The sequence below is a fragment of the Nestor notabilis genome, unplaced genomic scaffold, assembly GCF_000696875.1.
Source record: "Nestor notabilis isolate BGI_N333 unplaced genomic scaffold, ASM69687v1 scaffold22952, whole genome shotgun sequence".
Classification (NCBI taxonomy): Eukaryota; Metazoa; Chordata; class Aves; order Psittaciformes; family Psittacidae; genus Nestor; species Nestor notabilis.
The window spans coordinates 46,196-65,170 of NW_009917301.1; the positions used below are offsets into that span (position 1 = coordinate 46,196).

An 18,975-nucleotide genomic window follows, 5' to 3' on the forward strand; every position below is an offset into this window, starting at 1 on the left:
TCGGAAGGCACATGCCCTATATAGTCAGGCTATCAGGGGAACAGAAGATGACAAATGTGACATCAGTTTTTAAAATGAGATCCAGAAGGCATTTCAGGCACTACAGCCCACTAAATCCGACTTCTCTGTGGGGCAAACTGCTAGACGCTGGTAATAAATATCAGAGCTAGTGAACGCCTTTAACAGACTGTGGAGAGGTCCCTGAAGATGTCTGTAGGTCTGGAATAGAATAGTATATTTGGATTTCCAAAATGGTTGTGAAAAGGCCTCTCAGAAAACATTACTTAAAAACCTGATACGTCTTGGAGCAAAAGGAAAACTCGCCTTGTATAGTAACAGGTTAGAGGTGGGACTCGCCTGCCCAGGAATTGTCAGTGCTCAGATTTCACCAGTGGAACCTTATAGAGACCTAATCTATTCCGAAATGGACTGCAGAGGAGACAAAGTGTGTTTATGATACAAAATTATTCAGGATAATTAGAAGGAAAGCTGTTTGTGAAGGGAAGCAGAACAATCTCGCAATACTGAGTGGCTGAGTGATAAAACAGCAAATGAAATTCAATGTTGATAAATGCAAAGTGATGTACTTGGGAAAAACAACCCTAACTATACATACATACTGACAGGTTCCCAATTTGCTATTGCCATTCAGTGACGAGACCTTGGGGTCACAGCTGATAGTTTTCTGGAGGTGTCAGCTGAGTGTTCAGTAGTTGTTAAAAAACAAATGGGATGTTAGGAAGAAAGAAAGTAATAGAAAACCGAACAGAAAACATCACTGTGCTCCTGCAGAACTCTGCAGTAAACCCACTCATTAAATACTGTGCACAGTTTTGGCCTTCTCATCTTGAAAAGGATATGGTAGAGGAAGAAAAAAAGCTACAGAGGGAACAAGTCATCGTAAGTCTAGAATAGTTTCCTCAAACAAACAAATTAAATAGTTTAGACTTCTGCAGATTTGAAAACAGATGAAGGGGGAGTGTGAGGGAGGCAGACAGAATCCTGTGAGGCATTTAAGTGAACAGCTAAGTATTTTGTCATGAAAAAACTAAGAGGCATCAAGATAAGTTATTAGGCATGAGTTAAAAGCAAAAGGGAGTCCATTCTTGTGGAACAAATTGTAGAATTCATTGCCATGGGATGCTCTGGACACCAGAAGTCTGAAGGGTTCAAGAGGCAATGAGAAGTTTATAGTAGAAAGGTCTATTACAGAGTATTAAGCATAATGATGCCAAGAAAATCTCTGGCTAGACAAGGGGTAGATATAATCTCTGGCTGAGGAAGCCTCTCAATCTCTGTTCAGTCTTGCCACCAAACCCTGCCCCAGTGCTGCCTGTAAAAATGTGATACCTCACCCTGTACACCATAGCAGGGAGTGCTGGAGCTGCCCGACAGCAAGCCAAGCCTCCTTGAAACGTTTCCAGTATTAGGTTGAACAAATTCCAAGGTAAAATACTAAGTTATATCAGAAGACCGGCACTAGTGATGCAGGATCATTGACTTTAATTTAAAAAGCTATTTGTTGTTCAGTATTAAATGGGGCCCTTTATTTCTATATCAAAAATGGAAAACTCACTGGACTTAAAGGAAATCTTAACAATTCTATATATACAAGAAAGCCCAGCTATCACCAGACAATACAGCTGGCTACTTGCACTATGATTACCCAAAGGGAATAAGGATTTGTTTCGTATGTACTTTCCAAGGCAAGATTGGTGAGTTCAAAGTCCTTTATTCCTCTGCACATGAAACGCTTCCTAAGCACGTTCACAAAATATTTAGCTGTAATTACAGCTCATTTTAAGAGGATGAGGGAGTATTCACACCATTTACTTTCAAAGGAGTCGTCTTCATGTAAAAACCAACTCAAAACAACCCACAACACCCTGCCAAAAACACAGGAAGAGACTAACACCAAAAACTAGCAACAAACACATGGGGAATATTTACCTTCTACATTGGGCAGAGTATGTGTGTGCCCAGCTTGGTCTCTTTGTTCACAGGTTCCACCATAAACCTCCTGCCACAAGAATTTCTGAAAAGATTTTCATCCTTTTTCCTGAAAAACACCCCATGCACTGCCTGTCTTTGGGAAGATTGATTTATTCTGTAGTATTGATCACACGTTTTCAGCATCTCCTTGCCATCCCCTTCTTTCTTCTTTTTAGGTGTAAAAAGCAGGTATGACTGCAGAACCTAACATTCCTCATTTCAGAAGTTCCCCAGGCATGACACGACCGTGGTACTTTCTGCCTAAGGCTAGCAGCCTTGTAACACTGGGTTTTCTGTTTCAGCTGGAATCCTGCTGTTTCTCCATAAAACATTAGCTAAGTCTTCACTGTAGCTGGCAGATACAACTCCAATACATAGACCATGGCTGGAGATGACCGGACGCGAGAAGTTACACCGCTAGCTGCCTCCAATAACTACTGTATAAATGTAACCTCAGGGTCCTCTATCCTATCCCTCAGCTGCTTTCAAAACTGGGTTCTCATCTCTGAGTCAGTTTAGGTACTTGAGAAACATTTTACCTAGAGGATCTGTGAAAAACCCTGGGTTTCACTCTTCTATCACTGTGAACCATAAGGAAAAAAATCAGGTCCACAAGGCATCAGCAGGACAGAACATAAGCAATGAAAGGGAGCTGGATGGTTCACCAGACAGGGATTGTCTTGTTCCTGTTCCTCCTTACTCTAGAAGGAGATTTCATTTACTCTTTCAGAGGACAAGACCGCAGCTATGGAGAAACACATCTGGAGTAGCTATACTGACTTTAAAACACGTGCTCCAAATCTTAAGCGAGCACAGAGAATAGAAGTTGGCATGTGCAGTGCAGTCAGAGTTTAACTTCCCCTTAGAGGGGACCTTGTGCTCCCCAAAACAGGATTAGTTGGCCAAAACCATCTCTCCTCCTGGCTGCCACAGCATGGCATTTGCAGCAGGCAGCTCCAGGAGAAAGGGAAAAATAAGGCTATTAGAGCAGTGTTTTTCTTTGCTAAAACACGGGCAGAAGGTGTCCAACATTTGTTAATAGCAGTGATTTTGTGACAGCTGAAGCAAAGCCTGCTTAAAGCCAGCCCAAGTTTACAGATGTGTTGCTGATTATTTTGAATAATTAAATGGTGTAAAACCCAGCGGTGATGAATAGCACTGGGGTCGCAATTCATAAATAATTGAGAAGAGTGAGTCGCATCTGATCATCCTGATCAAATTCTACTCTCTGGAGAATAAATGTTTGTCCTGAATACCATCAACATTGTTAAATGCCTCAATATTCCTGCTCAGCCATCCAGCCAGCAGTCAATTGAACTAAATCACTTTAACACCTTCCACATTTGCCTTCCTCATGAATACTAAATGTTTCTAACTTGCACAACGGTTTTTGGGCATCAGACAAAGCAGCTACTCTTTATAGACAGTAACCAAACAGCAACAATAAATGTTTTAAATGATCCCATTAAAAACAATTCCTGCATACAGTCTTGTCTTTACTGCAGTAAGTGAAGAAGCCGTAGATATTAGGCCACCTATTTTGGTTCATTGCCTTGTTTGTAAGCAGAGCTGCTTCTCTGATTCACATGCAGCACACAAACACACCTCCTTTCGCTGGTGGGGAAGCCAGTGGCACCGCTCTGTGCAATTTCCTGCAGCTCCTCCTGCTTCTCAACACTTCCGAAAGTTCAGCAGAGACTGTGGTTAGACTGAATGAAAGAAATGCCTAGAAACTTCCCAGATAATCCTGACTTGTGTTTATTAAATCCCGATTCTGCAGTCTGTCCTCATGCTGTGATGTTTACTATGCTTGTACAATATGGATTTGGTAACCCAGAGGTGGAAAATAGCTTTCACTTCATTGGAATTACCTCCAATTTATTGCAGATTTATAGGTCAGAATCTGTCCTAAACAGGTAACAAGATGCAAACTTTTGAACAGTCACATTGGGTAAGTACCAACAAATAAATTCTGAAGCCTTTCTCCTTGGTTTTGCTGGAAACTTACAACTTTAACAGAATCTTTCCTGGCTGAACAGAGCAGGAACAAGGACTCCAGGAACAGACCCATAGTCTGGGTTTTCATAAAATACCAAATTCTACTGCTGTTACTCATAGTGAGCACTATTTTACTGCTTTTGGGCTGCTCAGGCAGTGTGCGACTTCTCAGTGTGACTAAGAGGAACAAATTCTGGGCCAACACGAGTAAAATAAGTTGCAGATTATAAGAAAAACCTGGAGTTAAAAAGAACTGCTTCTATCTTCAACGCTGCTCCTGGGGGATTGCAGGCAGCTTTTCCTATTTAATAAAACCTTAGGAGGGTCCCCCCTTAAAGGTACTGAATCTGTGGTGCTTAGAAAGCATCTATAAATGTCCAGCCCCACACTGCTCATACCTGGTGGCAAATTGGTATGTCCCTATTTCTTCAGATACATCTGAGCACTGCATTCACCTGACGTGACAGCATCACACAGATGTCGCACGGTCCGTAACTGTTAATACATAATTAACTTTAGGAAAACAACACTTCATTAGTGGATCATTAAATCGTACCTCAAAGTCTTCCGAGAACCCATGCTGGTTATTAGAATACAGCTCACTGATGTGTTTAACGAACTGCTTGACTGGAATTGCTTCCATATCATCTGTAGAAAGAAGGACAGACATATTTAGAGTTGCGATGTGTCTCATACAGAAAACTTCAGGAGAGAAAAAAGCCCTTATTCAGTATCATTTAGATCCAAGTTCCCAGGGGCAGAGCTAGTTCAATATGCAGTAATATGAAATCTTGATGAATCTGGCCAATTTTGAGGTAAACTCTTCATATTATATTCCTAATTTTGAGCACTGCAATTATGAATACTGAAAGTCTATTCCCTGGGATGCTAATTTACAAAGCCCAATTGAAATTCAAGGATCGTATAGTTCTTGTTTGCAGCTTGAAGATGGGATGTGGATGGGATGAAGAGGTCTCCTCTCCTTCCACATTGTATAAAAAGAACAGAAGAGACACAAAATATCAAAGTACAATTGACAATTGCCCCCAGCAAGTTTTCACCAGACCGAGCAGACACACAGGCTTTTCCTCTGAAGGTTATTAACTTCTTCCTTTTTACACAATGATGGAGAATCCAAATGGACTTAAATTTTCTCTGAGAAAAGAACAGGCAACACAGCACCCACACTAATTTGAGTTCTCTCTCATGCCAGACACTATTCATAATACTGAATATGTATGTATTCCACTGGACCATTTGTTCTTGCTCAGCACAGTGCAAATATACCCAACATACCAATAAATCACTCATAGACAGTTTCTTTAAAAGAAGAAGTCAAAGGCTTGAATTGAATTAAACCCAAATAGGGCTGTTTTGAGCACCTGGGACTCCGGGCAGATTCTAATGAAGCTGGGGTGTAGGATGGCTGCCTTATTTCTCTTTCCTCCCCTCCCTCAGAGAAGGCCTAGATGTTGTTACAACCACCACTGCAGTTAGAAACACTGTGCTTGCCAAGACTCAGTAGTTAATATTTTCAGTCTGGCATTTAGAAAACATAAATTGCTATACAACTGTGATCACTTTCAGCATGTGAAATAATCTACTGCCTGATGGCTACTATTGTCTGATTGCATGATACTATTGTCTGATTGCATGATTTTATGGCAATACTCTGGTATTTATATATTCCATTTAATATTCTTCTGAAGATTGCATCCAGTTTATGTTTACTCCCAGTAATTCAGTGGTGTATTTTTGCTCCCATTTTGCAGCCATATGGTTTGGTGCTACAGCTGCATTATAATCTGGATTCTGTTCCTTTTAAACATCTACATTATGATAGAAAAAATCCAAATATTTCTACAGATACTTAGCAAAATTTAACGATAAATAAATAGATGTGACATTTACTGTATTCAGAGTGAAAGATCTTTGGCAGCTAAAACCTCTAAGCTGTCACATATGCTTTTCTTAGCAAAGGGTATGAAGATCTGTATGTGTAAATGAGGTTCTACTTTGGCAAGAATTTTATAGATCCCTGACAATCTGATTTCTTTCCAGCTGATGGCAGTTAATATTGACCATGTCATTACTTCTCAACTCTTATTTTATCAGGTAACGCTCTAAGGTGGCTTTGTGCATCCATTGACATTTTCAGATTTCAATCAGAATTCTATTTTATTTGCAAGAGCCAATTGTTAAAGATATGTTTGCAATCTGATCACCTCCCAGTATAGTAATGCTACTTTAATTAACCACATGCTCATTCACTCAATAAATACAGCATTCAGAACATTTGACAAGTGTATGCTCATCTTAGCAAAAAGCTGCAGCATGCAGAAATGCTGGCACTTTAAAATATTGAATGGTAACATTTTGCTATATAATATTGAGAACGTCATCATCTTATAACAACATTTAGATTAATACTTTTGCAGCCAAGACACTTGAATGGAATGATTTATAGGAACAGCAGTCAATAGCAAGAGCCTATAAAACAATCTCTCCTGAAAAGAAACCCATACATACTAGATTTCCTTGTGCTGTGATAGCAATTTCGTATACTCTCAACAAGCAAAGTTCCATAGTTATCGTTTCTGTTTTTCCTTGAGTGGTCGAACTCAACTGAGAGCAGCCCAGCTTAAGGATTCACTGCAGCAGACCACTGTGTCAATTTAATTTTGCAGAAGGCAGAATTTAATTTTAATTGTGATCTGTGAGCCAAAAAATACATTAGAGATAACGTGTTCTCTGGTCCATTGAAATCCCACCAATTTCAAGGATGGGTCTGCACCAGAGATCCATGGCAAAATACAGTTAGTTTTCTTTGTATCGTCATCACTGCATGGTGGCAGTATGTCTCCACCTTTATAGCCACTGCTAACTCCCTTCTCTGTTGTTCACTATCCTTTATTGTGTCTCCTCCCTTTTTCCTCTTCTGCATTTTCACTTCTGATTCCCTCCAGAAGCCTTAACCCAATGCAGTTTCCTACTCTATTTGATAACATGGGCAACAATTAAACATTAAATAAATTAAATACGAAATACTGTTGTCATATGAGCTCACTGGGAGCTTAATGCTGCTGAAGCTGCCCACAAACTCAGGAAAACCACACTGGAGCAAATGTAATTATTTCATATTAGAAAGATTAAAATCAGAAGCACAAATGCCAGAAACTCAAAAGAAAGGCTTATGATTTCGAGCTTTCTGTGGGATAGTATGGTCCTGCTGACTGTGCCAGGTCTGGCAGCTACTGTGCATAAGCCAGGCAGAGGCCACTTATTGAGGGACACCCAGCTCGGGGGGGACAGGCACCCTGAAGCTGAGCAGGACATGGCTGCTTCCCACCTGCACCCCTGCCTTGTCGCCTCCTGCTAGCCACAAGAAAGTAGATGTATGTAAGATACACTCTATTATACTAACCAATGAAACAGAAAAGTGTTCAGTAATTTGGGCCTCCTACTCCAAACTCCCCCCCCCAGGAACACAAATAATGTTAGCTGGGGTATATGCATGCTTAGCCATGGGCAGCTGCCAGACCTCTGGTAAAATACATACTAATATACTCACTCAGCACTCCTGAGTGGTATCTGCTCCGAGGTTATCTGAAGATGGCTGTGACCAACAGATGTAGCTAGATGCTTTTCCTTGCACTATTGTCAGTCCAAAGGCTTTTGTTAAGCCTTCTTGCAATCTTAAGACAAATAGACTTCAATGACTATAATTCTTTTAGTCAATGGAAGAGATTAATGGAATCCTATAATAGCTAATTAGGAGCTCATAGTCATTCTGAGCATATTCCCTTTTGTACCATGTACTTTTTCCCATCCAGAAGCTAGAGTGACATTTGATACTGTCAGTATGATCCTCACATTTTGCGAGATTTACACATTATTCAAAGAGAAGAGGGAAATGTTTTAATAACATACCCTCACCTCTAACACTGTAGATACAATTACAGTTCTGCCTAGCTTGGGTTTAGCCATCTGTGTTATCAGTGTCAATAAAGCAATTCTGGATTTATGTCACCTCAAAATATGAGCTGAATCTGGCACCACAGTAACATACTAACCCTTTGTGTTACGCAGAGAAAGAAGTAATCTGAGAAAGACAGGAGCAAAGGTCTCCAGAACTTTAATAATTACATATATATACTTATTATTATAAATAAGTTAAAATAATATTCTTTATAATCAGACACTACTGAAGCTGACAGGTGGGGACTAGGCTTAATTACTACGCTAGCTGTTTAACACTTAGGTGGAGTTCCCATCTTCACTTGCTGGTCCCAGACAAGTGCCAGAGAGGGGTATCAAAACCACAAAACAAAAGAGGGCCACAATGCAGCTCATTTCCTGCCACAAAGAAAGTATGCCAAGAAGAAAGTTGTCTTTGTTTAAAAAAACAATTGTAGAGGAAAACCTTTGCTTGCACCTAATTTGTTAAGAAATGGCAGCTGACAATGCAGAATACTTAATACGTTCTTTCAGAAGACAGCCACCTTCAAAAGAAACCCAAAGTGAATAAAAGCAATGAAGTTTGAACGGGGTTACATTTCAAGTTTGGATAATTAGTGCTCCTACCAGGAAGGATTTCCCCATATCTCCCACTTATTAAGCTGCATTTGTAATGTAAAAGCCATAGGGGCCAATTTCAAAAGAAAAACAGGATATTGTATAAGAGATGGCATTTCCACATAGTAAGATCTCAGATTCATTTTGATTCATTTACAGCCTGAGAGCTCACTGGATAGTTTAGTGGCATTGGATTGGAATAGATGGTTTGGGGTGAGGAATTAATCCAGAAGGTCAAAACCAGAGTGCTTCCTCATATTACCTTTGTCTAGTTCGGAGTTTTGGGGTTTCTGAAGACCAGATGTTTGACACACATGAAGCAGTCCTGGTAAGCAAATTCTCACGTCTTTCATTCTTTGTAAATGCTTTCTGTTTGTCAGCTATTATCTTACCCAGTCTACTAAACCCAATATACTGCCTGTATCTTACGCCTTACTTTTAATGTGAAAGCTCATCCCATTTGTTTGTTAGTCACTGCAGTTCAGTCTCTCATTTGCAAAGCCACCTGGATTCATGTGCCATAGCTGTCACGTGGCTTGGCCCATCTGCTCCAACAGCAGCCACTTACTGCACTGCTCAGCAATCCTGCGCCATCCCTTGTGTCTCAGAAGCACCTCCATCAATTCTCAGCGTGCTCTTCACAGCTGGCTTCAGCCAGAGGACGAGGGGTTTCTCCCACTCCCTTCTCCCTGCCTGCGGGGCTGAGCAGTGAACTGAATCAGCCTGCTGATCTGGCTGATGACTGTAAGAAAGGATTAATTGATTTGTGGGGAAAGGGAAGAAGGATTAGTTGTCAGTGGGGTAGATGGGTTGATCCTACTCATTAGTGTGAAGAATAGTGAAGTGACAGGGAAACTGTCCTTTCTGAAGATAGCACAAACCTGACCTGGCTCATGACAGTCATGAAACCATTGCTAGTGACATTAATTGTGGAGAATCCACTCTCAATAGCATATCTTCGCAGTTTCCATCTTCAGCAAGTAAGTTTTCCCAACTGGAAAGAAATATCTACCAGTAGGATCGTAGTAGGACCGGATGTGGCCTCTTAACTCACTGAAAAATAACAGATTTGACATACGTTTTCTGCAAGCAGCTGGAATACCTACCATCAATATTTAGGATGCATAATACTTCAAACTGAGTCTAACAGCCATTCCATTAGCTACAGCACAGATCAGAGTGAAGGCTGCAGAGCTACAGCAAAAGCCTGGCTTCGCATGCAGCACTGCAGCAGAAGTAACCATGTGGAATATGCTTCCAACAGATTCATTTCCACAACGAGCAATGGGGCACTCATAGCACAGATTTAAGTAGGATGTATGCAGCTGTACCACACCATATAAGAATGAACACAACACACAGTACTAAATGAGGATACATAAAGCCCAACTATGTCTGTATTTGGTCTGTCTCTATCTATGCAAGGATTAATAGCATACCCTTGGGTAAAATTCTGCCCCAGTAAAAGTTATTGACAAGCTCCTATCAATTCCATTAAGGTCAGGTGTCCACCTCTACAGAGAAGCTTAGACAAAACCCTCTAAACCTACAGGTAAAGTGTATACTCCAAAGTGCACACACAGGGACCAGAAACTTCATCACATACAGCTCAACTTTTGGCACTGAGTGAATCTGAAACATTTGAGCAGGCAACTCCACAGCCAGATCCTGCCCTAAGTCACGCAAATACTGGACTCCACGAGCAGTTCCACACGTAAAGGAGGGTGGTGCCCAGCTTTCTTCAAACTACTTTAGATTTAATGCATTTGAATTAGAGACATTTATACAGTCAGAGCCTTTAATTCTGCAGTGGACTGGCTTTACCTGCTTAACTATTTAATGCAACTGAAGCCATTGTATTTCATTTGGAGTAATTAATTTTCCTGACTGATCACATTACTTGCTGTATAAAAAACTGCCAGAAATGTAGGAATAGTTTTATTTGTATAACATGTTATCAATTAATTTATGACAAAACAAAGTCATTAAAAACCCCTTAATATTGAGAAGGTGTCTGCTTTCTGTGGCATAGAAATGTTCTGCATAAATACTGAAAAGGCAATAGAGTAGGTTTCATTCTAGGACATCAAACTACCTGCTGAAGCCCTTTAAGGCTGGCATCCTCCTGAAGTCACTGACCTCAGTAATTAGGATAAATGATGAATTAAAATCGATAATAAATTACTAAGAGTTGATTATTGGGGACAGTATTCCCCATTAATGCTCACATTATCGTAATGGTGTGTTTAGGTTAGATATAAGGACGAAGTTCTTTACTGTGAGGGTGGTGAGGCACTGGAACAGGTTGCCCAAAGAAGTAGTAAATGCTCCATCCCTGGCAGTGTTCAAGGCCAGGTTGGACAGAGTCTTGGGTGACATGGTCTAGTGTGAGGTGTTCCTGCCCATGGCAGGGGGGTTCGAACTAGGTGATCTTAAGGTCCTTTCCAACCCAAACTGCTCTATGATTCTATGAAGTACTGTTTTTAATACAAAACACCCTTCAAAGTGAAAAGACACAGAAAAAACTTTGAATACATTTTAAGCCCTGCATAGGTGGGTGTGTTGAAAGAAAACCACAGAAGTTCTTTCAGCAAGATAATTGCTATCTATTTGTTCTAATCAAGCCCAATGAGCACAAGGGCAGGTTTGTGATAAAGGGGAGACACATGAAAAAGCAGAATATGAAAAATCACCTGTGTAATACTGTAGCTACATTCATCTCTCTTGCTTCAAGATTTAATCTACTACAGTGCTATTAGCCATGTGTCAGTCAGGAATATGAAGATGTTAATGATAAAATTTTCCATGTGTCAAAATAAGAGCTCAGTTTAAATCTGCTTGTACAAATCTTAGATTAGGTTACCATTAATTATAAATGTAAGAGCAATACACTTCTTCCCTTTAAGCAAAAAACCAATTTCAGTCCAAGAAAATGAAATAACGTGAACTTTCCCTTAGAATAGACATTAAACATGAACTTGTTTGGTACTGCCTGCTAAGAAACACAACATTAATCATCTCACACATTCCCATCCTCAGGTCCCAGTAATGCCATCGTTACGTACGTGCCTTACGTTTAAGCAAATGGAGGTTCAACTCCAGGGCTCTGCACCCCAACGTGACAGCGCTCCGAAAAGGATCTATCTGCATTTCACATGGCCACCATGAAAACTTGGGTTAGGGTGATTCAGCCAACTCCCAAAGCCTCCATTACAAGTACCATGGTTAGATATGGTATCATAAATTCCTCAGTGTACTGCAGGAGCAGGGTTGGTAGCAGAGAAAAGGAAAGTGGATGTTCCCTAAAACACCTTGATATTTTCTTGGCTTCAGAGGATGGCTGTGTTTGCTATATTGCATTCATGAATTTAATTGAAGCTGAAGATAGGTACAATTCACAATATGGTGCTGGAACATAAATCCACAGGGAGCAGAAAGCAGAAATAAAGTCTTAAACAGCTGAAGAGCACTACCTCTGTGCTCAGTGAAGAGCTTCATGCCCTTGAGAAATAAGTCCTCAGTTGCAGTTAGCACTTTTCCCTGTTCCTTGCCAGTCTCTAGCACAGCGGATCACTGTGCTTACTACACATAGTGGCCACAGATGTGTCCTGGTGCTCTGCTCTTTAGCTCTTGGAATGCAGTTTGAGACATACATCTTACAGAAAACAGCACGATACCAAGCCTCTATTGGGAACCTCCTTGTAAAATGAGATACCTCTTATTACAGGTCTTAAGAGGAACAGTTTGTTACACGGTTGATGCTATCAGGAGATACCAGAAGTGCAGCAGCTGAGCTTGTAAAGAACACACCAAGCCTAACCACTGCCATTCATCAGGAAAGGTCCAAGGCAACCACGGTTATTGAGGGAATAAAGGTTTCAAAAGTCTGCAAAGACTGAACAGAAGCTAAGAGTTAGTAAGATAGACTCTTGATGGGATTCCTTCTTCTAACCACTAGAAGACAGAGGGAAATGAAGAAGGGTGATGGATGCACTGGCCTTCACACTCTCACATGACTGCATGAGGTGGTCAAGACACCTTTTCACTGCAACGTAATTGGCTACTCCTCTATTTCCTGGGCTCACGCACCCACACTGAGTCCTTCTTGAAGAAACATGAGAGTGTTTCTCCACCAGATTCTGCCACTAGTTATTTTAAATACACTATTCATGAACTCCACTACTAGTTAAAAAACGAATTTACTACCAATTAAACCTAAAACTGCACACACTTTGATGCAAGAACTGGGAAGTGCTCCTTACTCTTGCAGTCTGGACACAGCTAAAACCATTGGCATCACATCTGAGACATTTTACTTATACTAAAAATGGTGAAAGGCCTCTGGAATAATACACTAAATCAATCAGCTGCATTGGCCAGCTATTGTGTTCCTTATGATCCATGTCTCTCTCCGGACTGTGGTCAAGACTATGCAGAGTTTTGAGTTTTGCCATGGACCATGGCAATTTGAGTCACATGGACCATGTGACATCAGGGCCACATGGTCCATTGTGCTTGTGGGCTGTGCAAGGAACCAGTAAAACCACAGCAAGATTCAGAACAATGCACCACCCAAGAGCAGAAGAGCTCTGAAACAACGGGGAGGAGGAAGGTTGAAGTGGAATTTGTGCTAGCTCCACTATGTGAGATCATCTAAGCTGCTCAGAGGTGCACTTCTGCGCTGCTGATATGGAGCAGGTCTTGCAATGAGAAGGAAGGAGAACTGGTGAGGGATGTATTTTGTTTTGCAGTGCTGCAAAACATACAGGTCTGCACCTACGATGCTGCTGTTATTCTTACTTACGCACTTTACCAGAAAGGATCAAGTCCAGAAACATTTTAACCAGATACTGACCCAGTTATGGAATAAAAATAAAAACCAAACAGGAATAGGAGCTGGTTTGCTGAGGAAGAGATCTTGCCAAGATCAAATATTACAGTGAAGAGATCCAGGCAAAGATGATGTGGATGTGGCCAAAATTAACTAAGTGCGAAGCCAAAGAGAGAAGATCTGGAGAAACAATTTCGTGGAGCTGAATGGCAGGGGAGCTTCAGAAACCTGCCATTGATTACAGATGCATTACTGTCAGGCACAAGGCTTATGTGAGTTTAGATTTATACCTCAGTTGTAATATCCAGCGGGTGACTCAGTTAATGATACCTCCTTTGTCCTGTGTTTCTCCAGATCAAGCAGTGCAGATAATTATGAATAATGATAGTGATTTGAGTCTCAGAGCAAATTTGCACAGATAAGCACACACCTATGGGTGATGTGCCTTCATGCACAATAATTAAGCACAGACACTGTGGGAAGTGAAGTAACAAATGGGTAAAATCAAGCCTTTCCAAGAAGACTTTTTTAGATTCTGGACCTGAAAAGTTGCACTGTATGCCTATTGCAGGTAGCTGGCAGATTGATTTTACAGTCCACAGACCTGAGAAAACAGCAGGTTTGCCTAAACAAGAGCAGAATGTGGTGCAGAAATAAACACAAAGCTACCTCTGAGCGTGCTGACAAGTCGTGGAGCAGAGCGGTGGCATGCAGAGACACTAGTGCTGCTTCTGAAACCTCTCGAACTGTGTCAGGATGTGGCTGTTCCTGGCTCCCAGGCACGTGGCAGAACCACCTCACACCTGAGCCAGGACCAGCCAGCCCAAACCCACTCAGCTTACTCCAACCAGCAGCTCACTGCAGGCTGTAGATGGGCATTGGCACATCTACTGAACGTCTTCAGACACAGTGCTCTAAATTGCCATCAGGGTGGCTGCTTGCTCATAATTGAGAGCAGAAGTTGGTCCACTGAATTGCAGGAAGTAGATGGATGGTCCCACGGGGATCTATTCAAATTTCTTCTGTAAGGATAGGGTTTCACAACCTAACGAGGTTACTTGGGAAAACTTGCTTTTGTGAAAATGCCACTTCTATTTTGCTTCTAGGATCAACATGGCAAGTAAGACTTTCTCACACCCTCTGGCAGCTTCCAGAGGAAGAGTTCAGAGGCTTATCATTTCATCAGTCACAGTCAGTTCACAGGAGAATTTTATCATTTAATGTTTTAAGACATTTCAGTGGGCTGCCTATGTGGGAGCAGCAGCTGACATCAGAGAAGACTGTCATTTAGCAACAGGTATATGGGGGAAAACAGGCCTCTTCTACATCTCCAAACAAGGAAAATGTTTAGGAGAGCTTCAAGATCTTTCCAGGCAGTATCTCCCACCTTTGGAAAAAGTCAACAAAGCTGAAATTTATCTCTACTGACTCTAAGCCTCATTACTGACTCCCTGTACAGGTAATAGTACGCAGAGAGAGGCACTTCTAGAAGGTGATTTGGCTTTTGATGGCCTGAAGGGCTTTATTGGCAGTGCCAAGATATTCAAGTTCATCAGTCTTTTTCTTTAACATTTTCTGGATGTGATTCAGCTTCAGATTAAGGCAACTCCATTTGGATGTCTGTATGCAGGTGCCTGAATACCCATGAAAATACCATTAGATTGGGAATTTGAGCACTGGACTCACCTTTGCATCTGACTAGACTAAACCTCTGTCTAAGGCCCAATTCTTCACGTGCCTTAGAGCTCATTTACAGCCCTTGTAGATTTTAAACTACAAAGCTTCTTGAGGTGTCTTGCAGCACTTGCTCAGCAGATGCCTTTATCTGCAGTGCTTATTACCAGTGGTGACCAGCTCTTTCTTCGCACTACCAAGCCTGAGCAGACCACAGTATGGTCTGCAGTGATGGTAACATCATGTCAGTCTCAAAGCTGCTGTGGTCCAGCAGCTTAGCTTGCTCTAGTCATGGGAAAATGTCTCCAAAAGGCAATGTGTTTCTGTTCTCAGTCACCCGTCACATGCTAGAATGGCTGCTGGAGAAGCATCAGTGCCTGTGCTGGGATCTACCACCTGCACAGTTTTAACAAATCTTCTTCAGCCTATATGACAATTGCTATGAATGGCATCCAGTGTTTAATGGACTGACCACCAAAACATTCCTGTGCAACAGGGAAGAACCACTGCCTCAACAACACACACTGCAGCATGAAAAGATGGAGCTTTCTGCTGGTTTCTCTCAATTACAGTAAAAAACCACACGATGGCCAAAGACACTTCTGAGGGTAGAATTTCCCTCCCTCCATTTGCTTTGTGCTCGTAATCCCCTGGATTTTGACACTGCTCTGCACAGAGTCCAGGTTAAATCCACTCTCCTCTTTCTCACGAGTTCTAAGGAGGTATCCCATGGGAGCAGTCATGGTGGGCCCATTAAGACTGACTGCCCAAAGCAGCCCTAACAGGGAAGTACTCCTCCTGGTTTTAGAGTAGGGAAAACAGAGTTCTCCAACTCTTTAGGTTACTTTGTGAAAATCCATTGCAGACGGTCTAGGACTAAAACCTCCCATCTCCTGTACCCTAATGGAGGAGAAGGAGGGAAGAAGGGAAGTGAGGTGGCCAGGATGTGCACCTTAGTCTGCCACAGAAAAGAGAGGAGATGATGGCACGTTTTCCTTTCTCTTCAGTGGCACAGCATCAGACTGCAAGGCAAACTGCCAAACGCTTTCTGTAGGAATGTAATAGCTAACCTTTCATATCAGTTCCCATGGGTACTTTGAAAGAGTCTTTCTAGAAAGAAGTCACACATGTCTACTGAAGAAAATCAAGGAAAGTGTAAGTGGGTTCTCTCACTTTTCTAAGCAGTATGTTTCTTCAGTGTCTCAGAGATAGGCTTTGGTAAAATTAATCTAATTAGCTGCAGACTGAATCCTAGGCCAATGACACAAATTACAGAATATAACAAGGAAACTTAAAACACCTTGAAGCAACAAGTACAAGCATTTGACAGGCTGAGGTCAATACAACATTTTGGGTATCTTAATTCTGTCAGGAGAACTGACCCACATCAAACACAGCAGCGGCTGCAAAGGCCACTGTAATGCCAAGCTGTTCTCTGTCACCACAGCTTCAAGAGAGCTGGATCCTGTTTTTAATAATTCCCAGGGGAAATGCCTCATGAAGAGAGAACAGCACTAAACCGTGCTTCCAGCTTCACTCTCGGTATAGCCAAGAGGAGAATTTAACCTTTGGTAACTTGATTAATACCAAATTAAGGGATGGCTTTGGACTTTCCTTGAGACCCCTGTGTACTGCTTTGCTTTCTGAGACCCAGCAGACAGCACCTCTGCACACACTGCCAGTGGGGGGCAAGTCCCCCGTCTCAAGAGAGAGCTGCATATCCCTCATCCACAACTTGCCCTGATGGAGCAGCTGGTTATCACCAGCCTTAGTGTTTTTAAGAAGTGTTGCTCGTGTTTTTGACATTTTACAAAGGTTATTCTGAAATTGTGTATTAAAACCATGTGGGAGAGGTGACAAAACACAGCATTGGCACTCAAAGCCCCACTGCAAAGCACCTTGAATTAAATGAAGCAGCACTGATAAAACAGATCTCTACCAAACCCCCATGATTTGTCACAAACACAATCTTCTTTATGTAATTATCCAGACTCCAAGCAGCACAAACACAGGAAATTAAGCCCGTCTTACCTGGAATAGGTATAATGGGAATACTTTCATTGGGGACCACACGAGGGGAACTGCTGTCCTCCACATAGAAATGGGCAGTCTGAAAACACTTTCTGTTAAAGGAAAAAGAACAAAAAAAACAGGTTCAGGGTGTGAAAAGCTGTTCTCTGAAAAAATAGCCAAAAACTTTCGCATGTTTTGCTTCTCCATTTCTGTTCCATTTCTGCTCCATCCTTTCAGACAATATATTTTTAAAACATCAATGTGTGAAAACATTTGTGCTTTTTCTACAATTACAACCCTAACTCCAGATTCTGGGTGCTCTAATTCATTGACATCTGACATCCACCCATCAGAAATGCCTCTGTATATTATTGCTAAGTACTACTGAATATGAAATTATACTCACAAAAGTTGGTGGTTGCAAAACAGGTTTCAAATACATCATTCAGAAAGAAACTCTGCACACAAGAAACATATTCAGCATACAGTTCAAGCCAAAATCCACCTAAAACACTAACATTTCCAGGGAAAACACACTTACTGTAGAAGTTTCTGCGATGTAGCAACCAACAGACAGTAATACAGCATCTGTAACTGCCGTATGTCATGATATTCTGCTATGAAAGTTATCCTTCAAACATTAAGGCTATTTTTTGTTACCAATAAAGCCATATAACCCTCATCCCATCCTCCTCCTGCAAACTTGTATTACATATGCTGCTACAGTAAAACGCAATAGACACTTAGCTTGGGCCCCAGGACTCATCTCTGAAAAGGCCTATAAAGAATAGCAGAACTGAAATCCACCTGAGTTTTATTTTACCTGTATTTAATGCAAAGCAGAGAGCACAAGCTGGTCATCACAGAAAAGGTACTGAGCAGAATAACATCAAGAGATCCGAGGAGACTCTGCATGGTGATGTTAACCGAGGCAGGGTTTTCCAACACCAGCGTCACTGCTCATTGCTGACTTAATGAGCTGCTTGAGGCTGGAACTGAATATTTAATGAGTCCTGCTTGGTGTGAGCAGCTATTGTGGCAGGAGAGGGGTCTGCTCTCATCTGTCGGGGTGCTTCACAATAGCTTCGCATTGCAGAAGGATCCCCCTCATTGCAGCCCTTAACGAATTGCTCCTCAATACCTGGGCAAAGTTTGCAGGTGGCCTTCCGAGCTGTGCCTTTTGACAAGTTGCTGGGTCCCTTGCTGGAACATATTTGCACGTAGTGCCTTATAAGTTTCTGCCTCACAGTCTGCTTTCCTGTAATTCGGGCAGTGTGCTTTCCATGGAGAGCCCACTCTGCTGATTTTGTCAAAGTAATTTGTGCTCCCCTTGTTTTCAACATCCATACGTGCCAGAGAGCAAAAAAGTCACTGGAAAGCAAATCACTCCCTGAGGCAAAACCAGAACCTAAAATAACCATTGGTGCTTGCTTCCTATGCATTCGTACTTTCTGCACAGCCACAGTGCTTTATAATGCACATGCTATGGCAGCACAAGTACAACTTAAGACAATACGGAAGCAGGATAGAGTGGATTTCACAGCATGGAGTAATTGTCTCAGAGCAGCTTTCTATTTTCAAGACACGATGTCTTGCATTGTGCTGAAGTTATTTATTTAGTGAGTATGCTTTTGTTAAGAAACACCATAAGGTGAATTCACACACCGGGATGCAAGATGTGCAATAGTCTCACAGCATTTAAAAACATCAGTTGAACTCCCCCCTCCTCTTCTTGCTCTCTGTTCTCTATTTTTTCTTCTTTTGGCAGCCTTTATTTTGGACAATGCACACCCTGGGGGCACGCAGCAGAATAAATCAGTCACACATAAAGAAGAAACTATGAATATGAAACAGGCAAAATGTTCCTGATTTTGATGTATTTGGGGCTCTTT

At 41.6% G+C, this 18,975-nt stretch overlaps 1 protein-coding gene across 1 annotated transcript in view; it reads right to left on the reverse strand.

Annotated features, from left to right (window-relative positions):
• PTPRG (protein tyrosine phosphatase, receptor type, G) overlaps positions 1-18,975 on the reverse strand; it is a gene marked incomplete at its 5' end in the record, with an annotated part of 74,613 nt that overhangs the window by 22,363 nt on the left and 33,275 nt on the right. The window contains 2 exons of the mRNA XM_010009163.1: positions 4,547-4,638; positions 17,102-17,193. Coding sequence (XP_010007465.1) covers positions 4,547-4,638; positions 17,102-17,193 — 184 coding nt within the window. The remainder of the gene's footprint in view (positions 1-4,546; positions 4,639-17,101; positions 17,194-18,975) is intronic.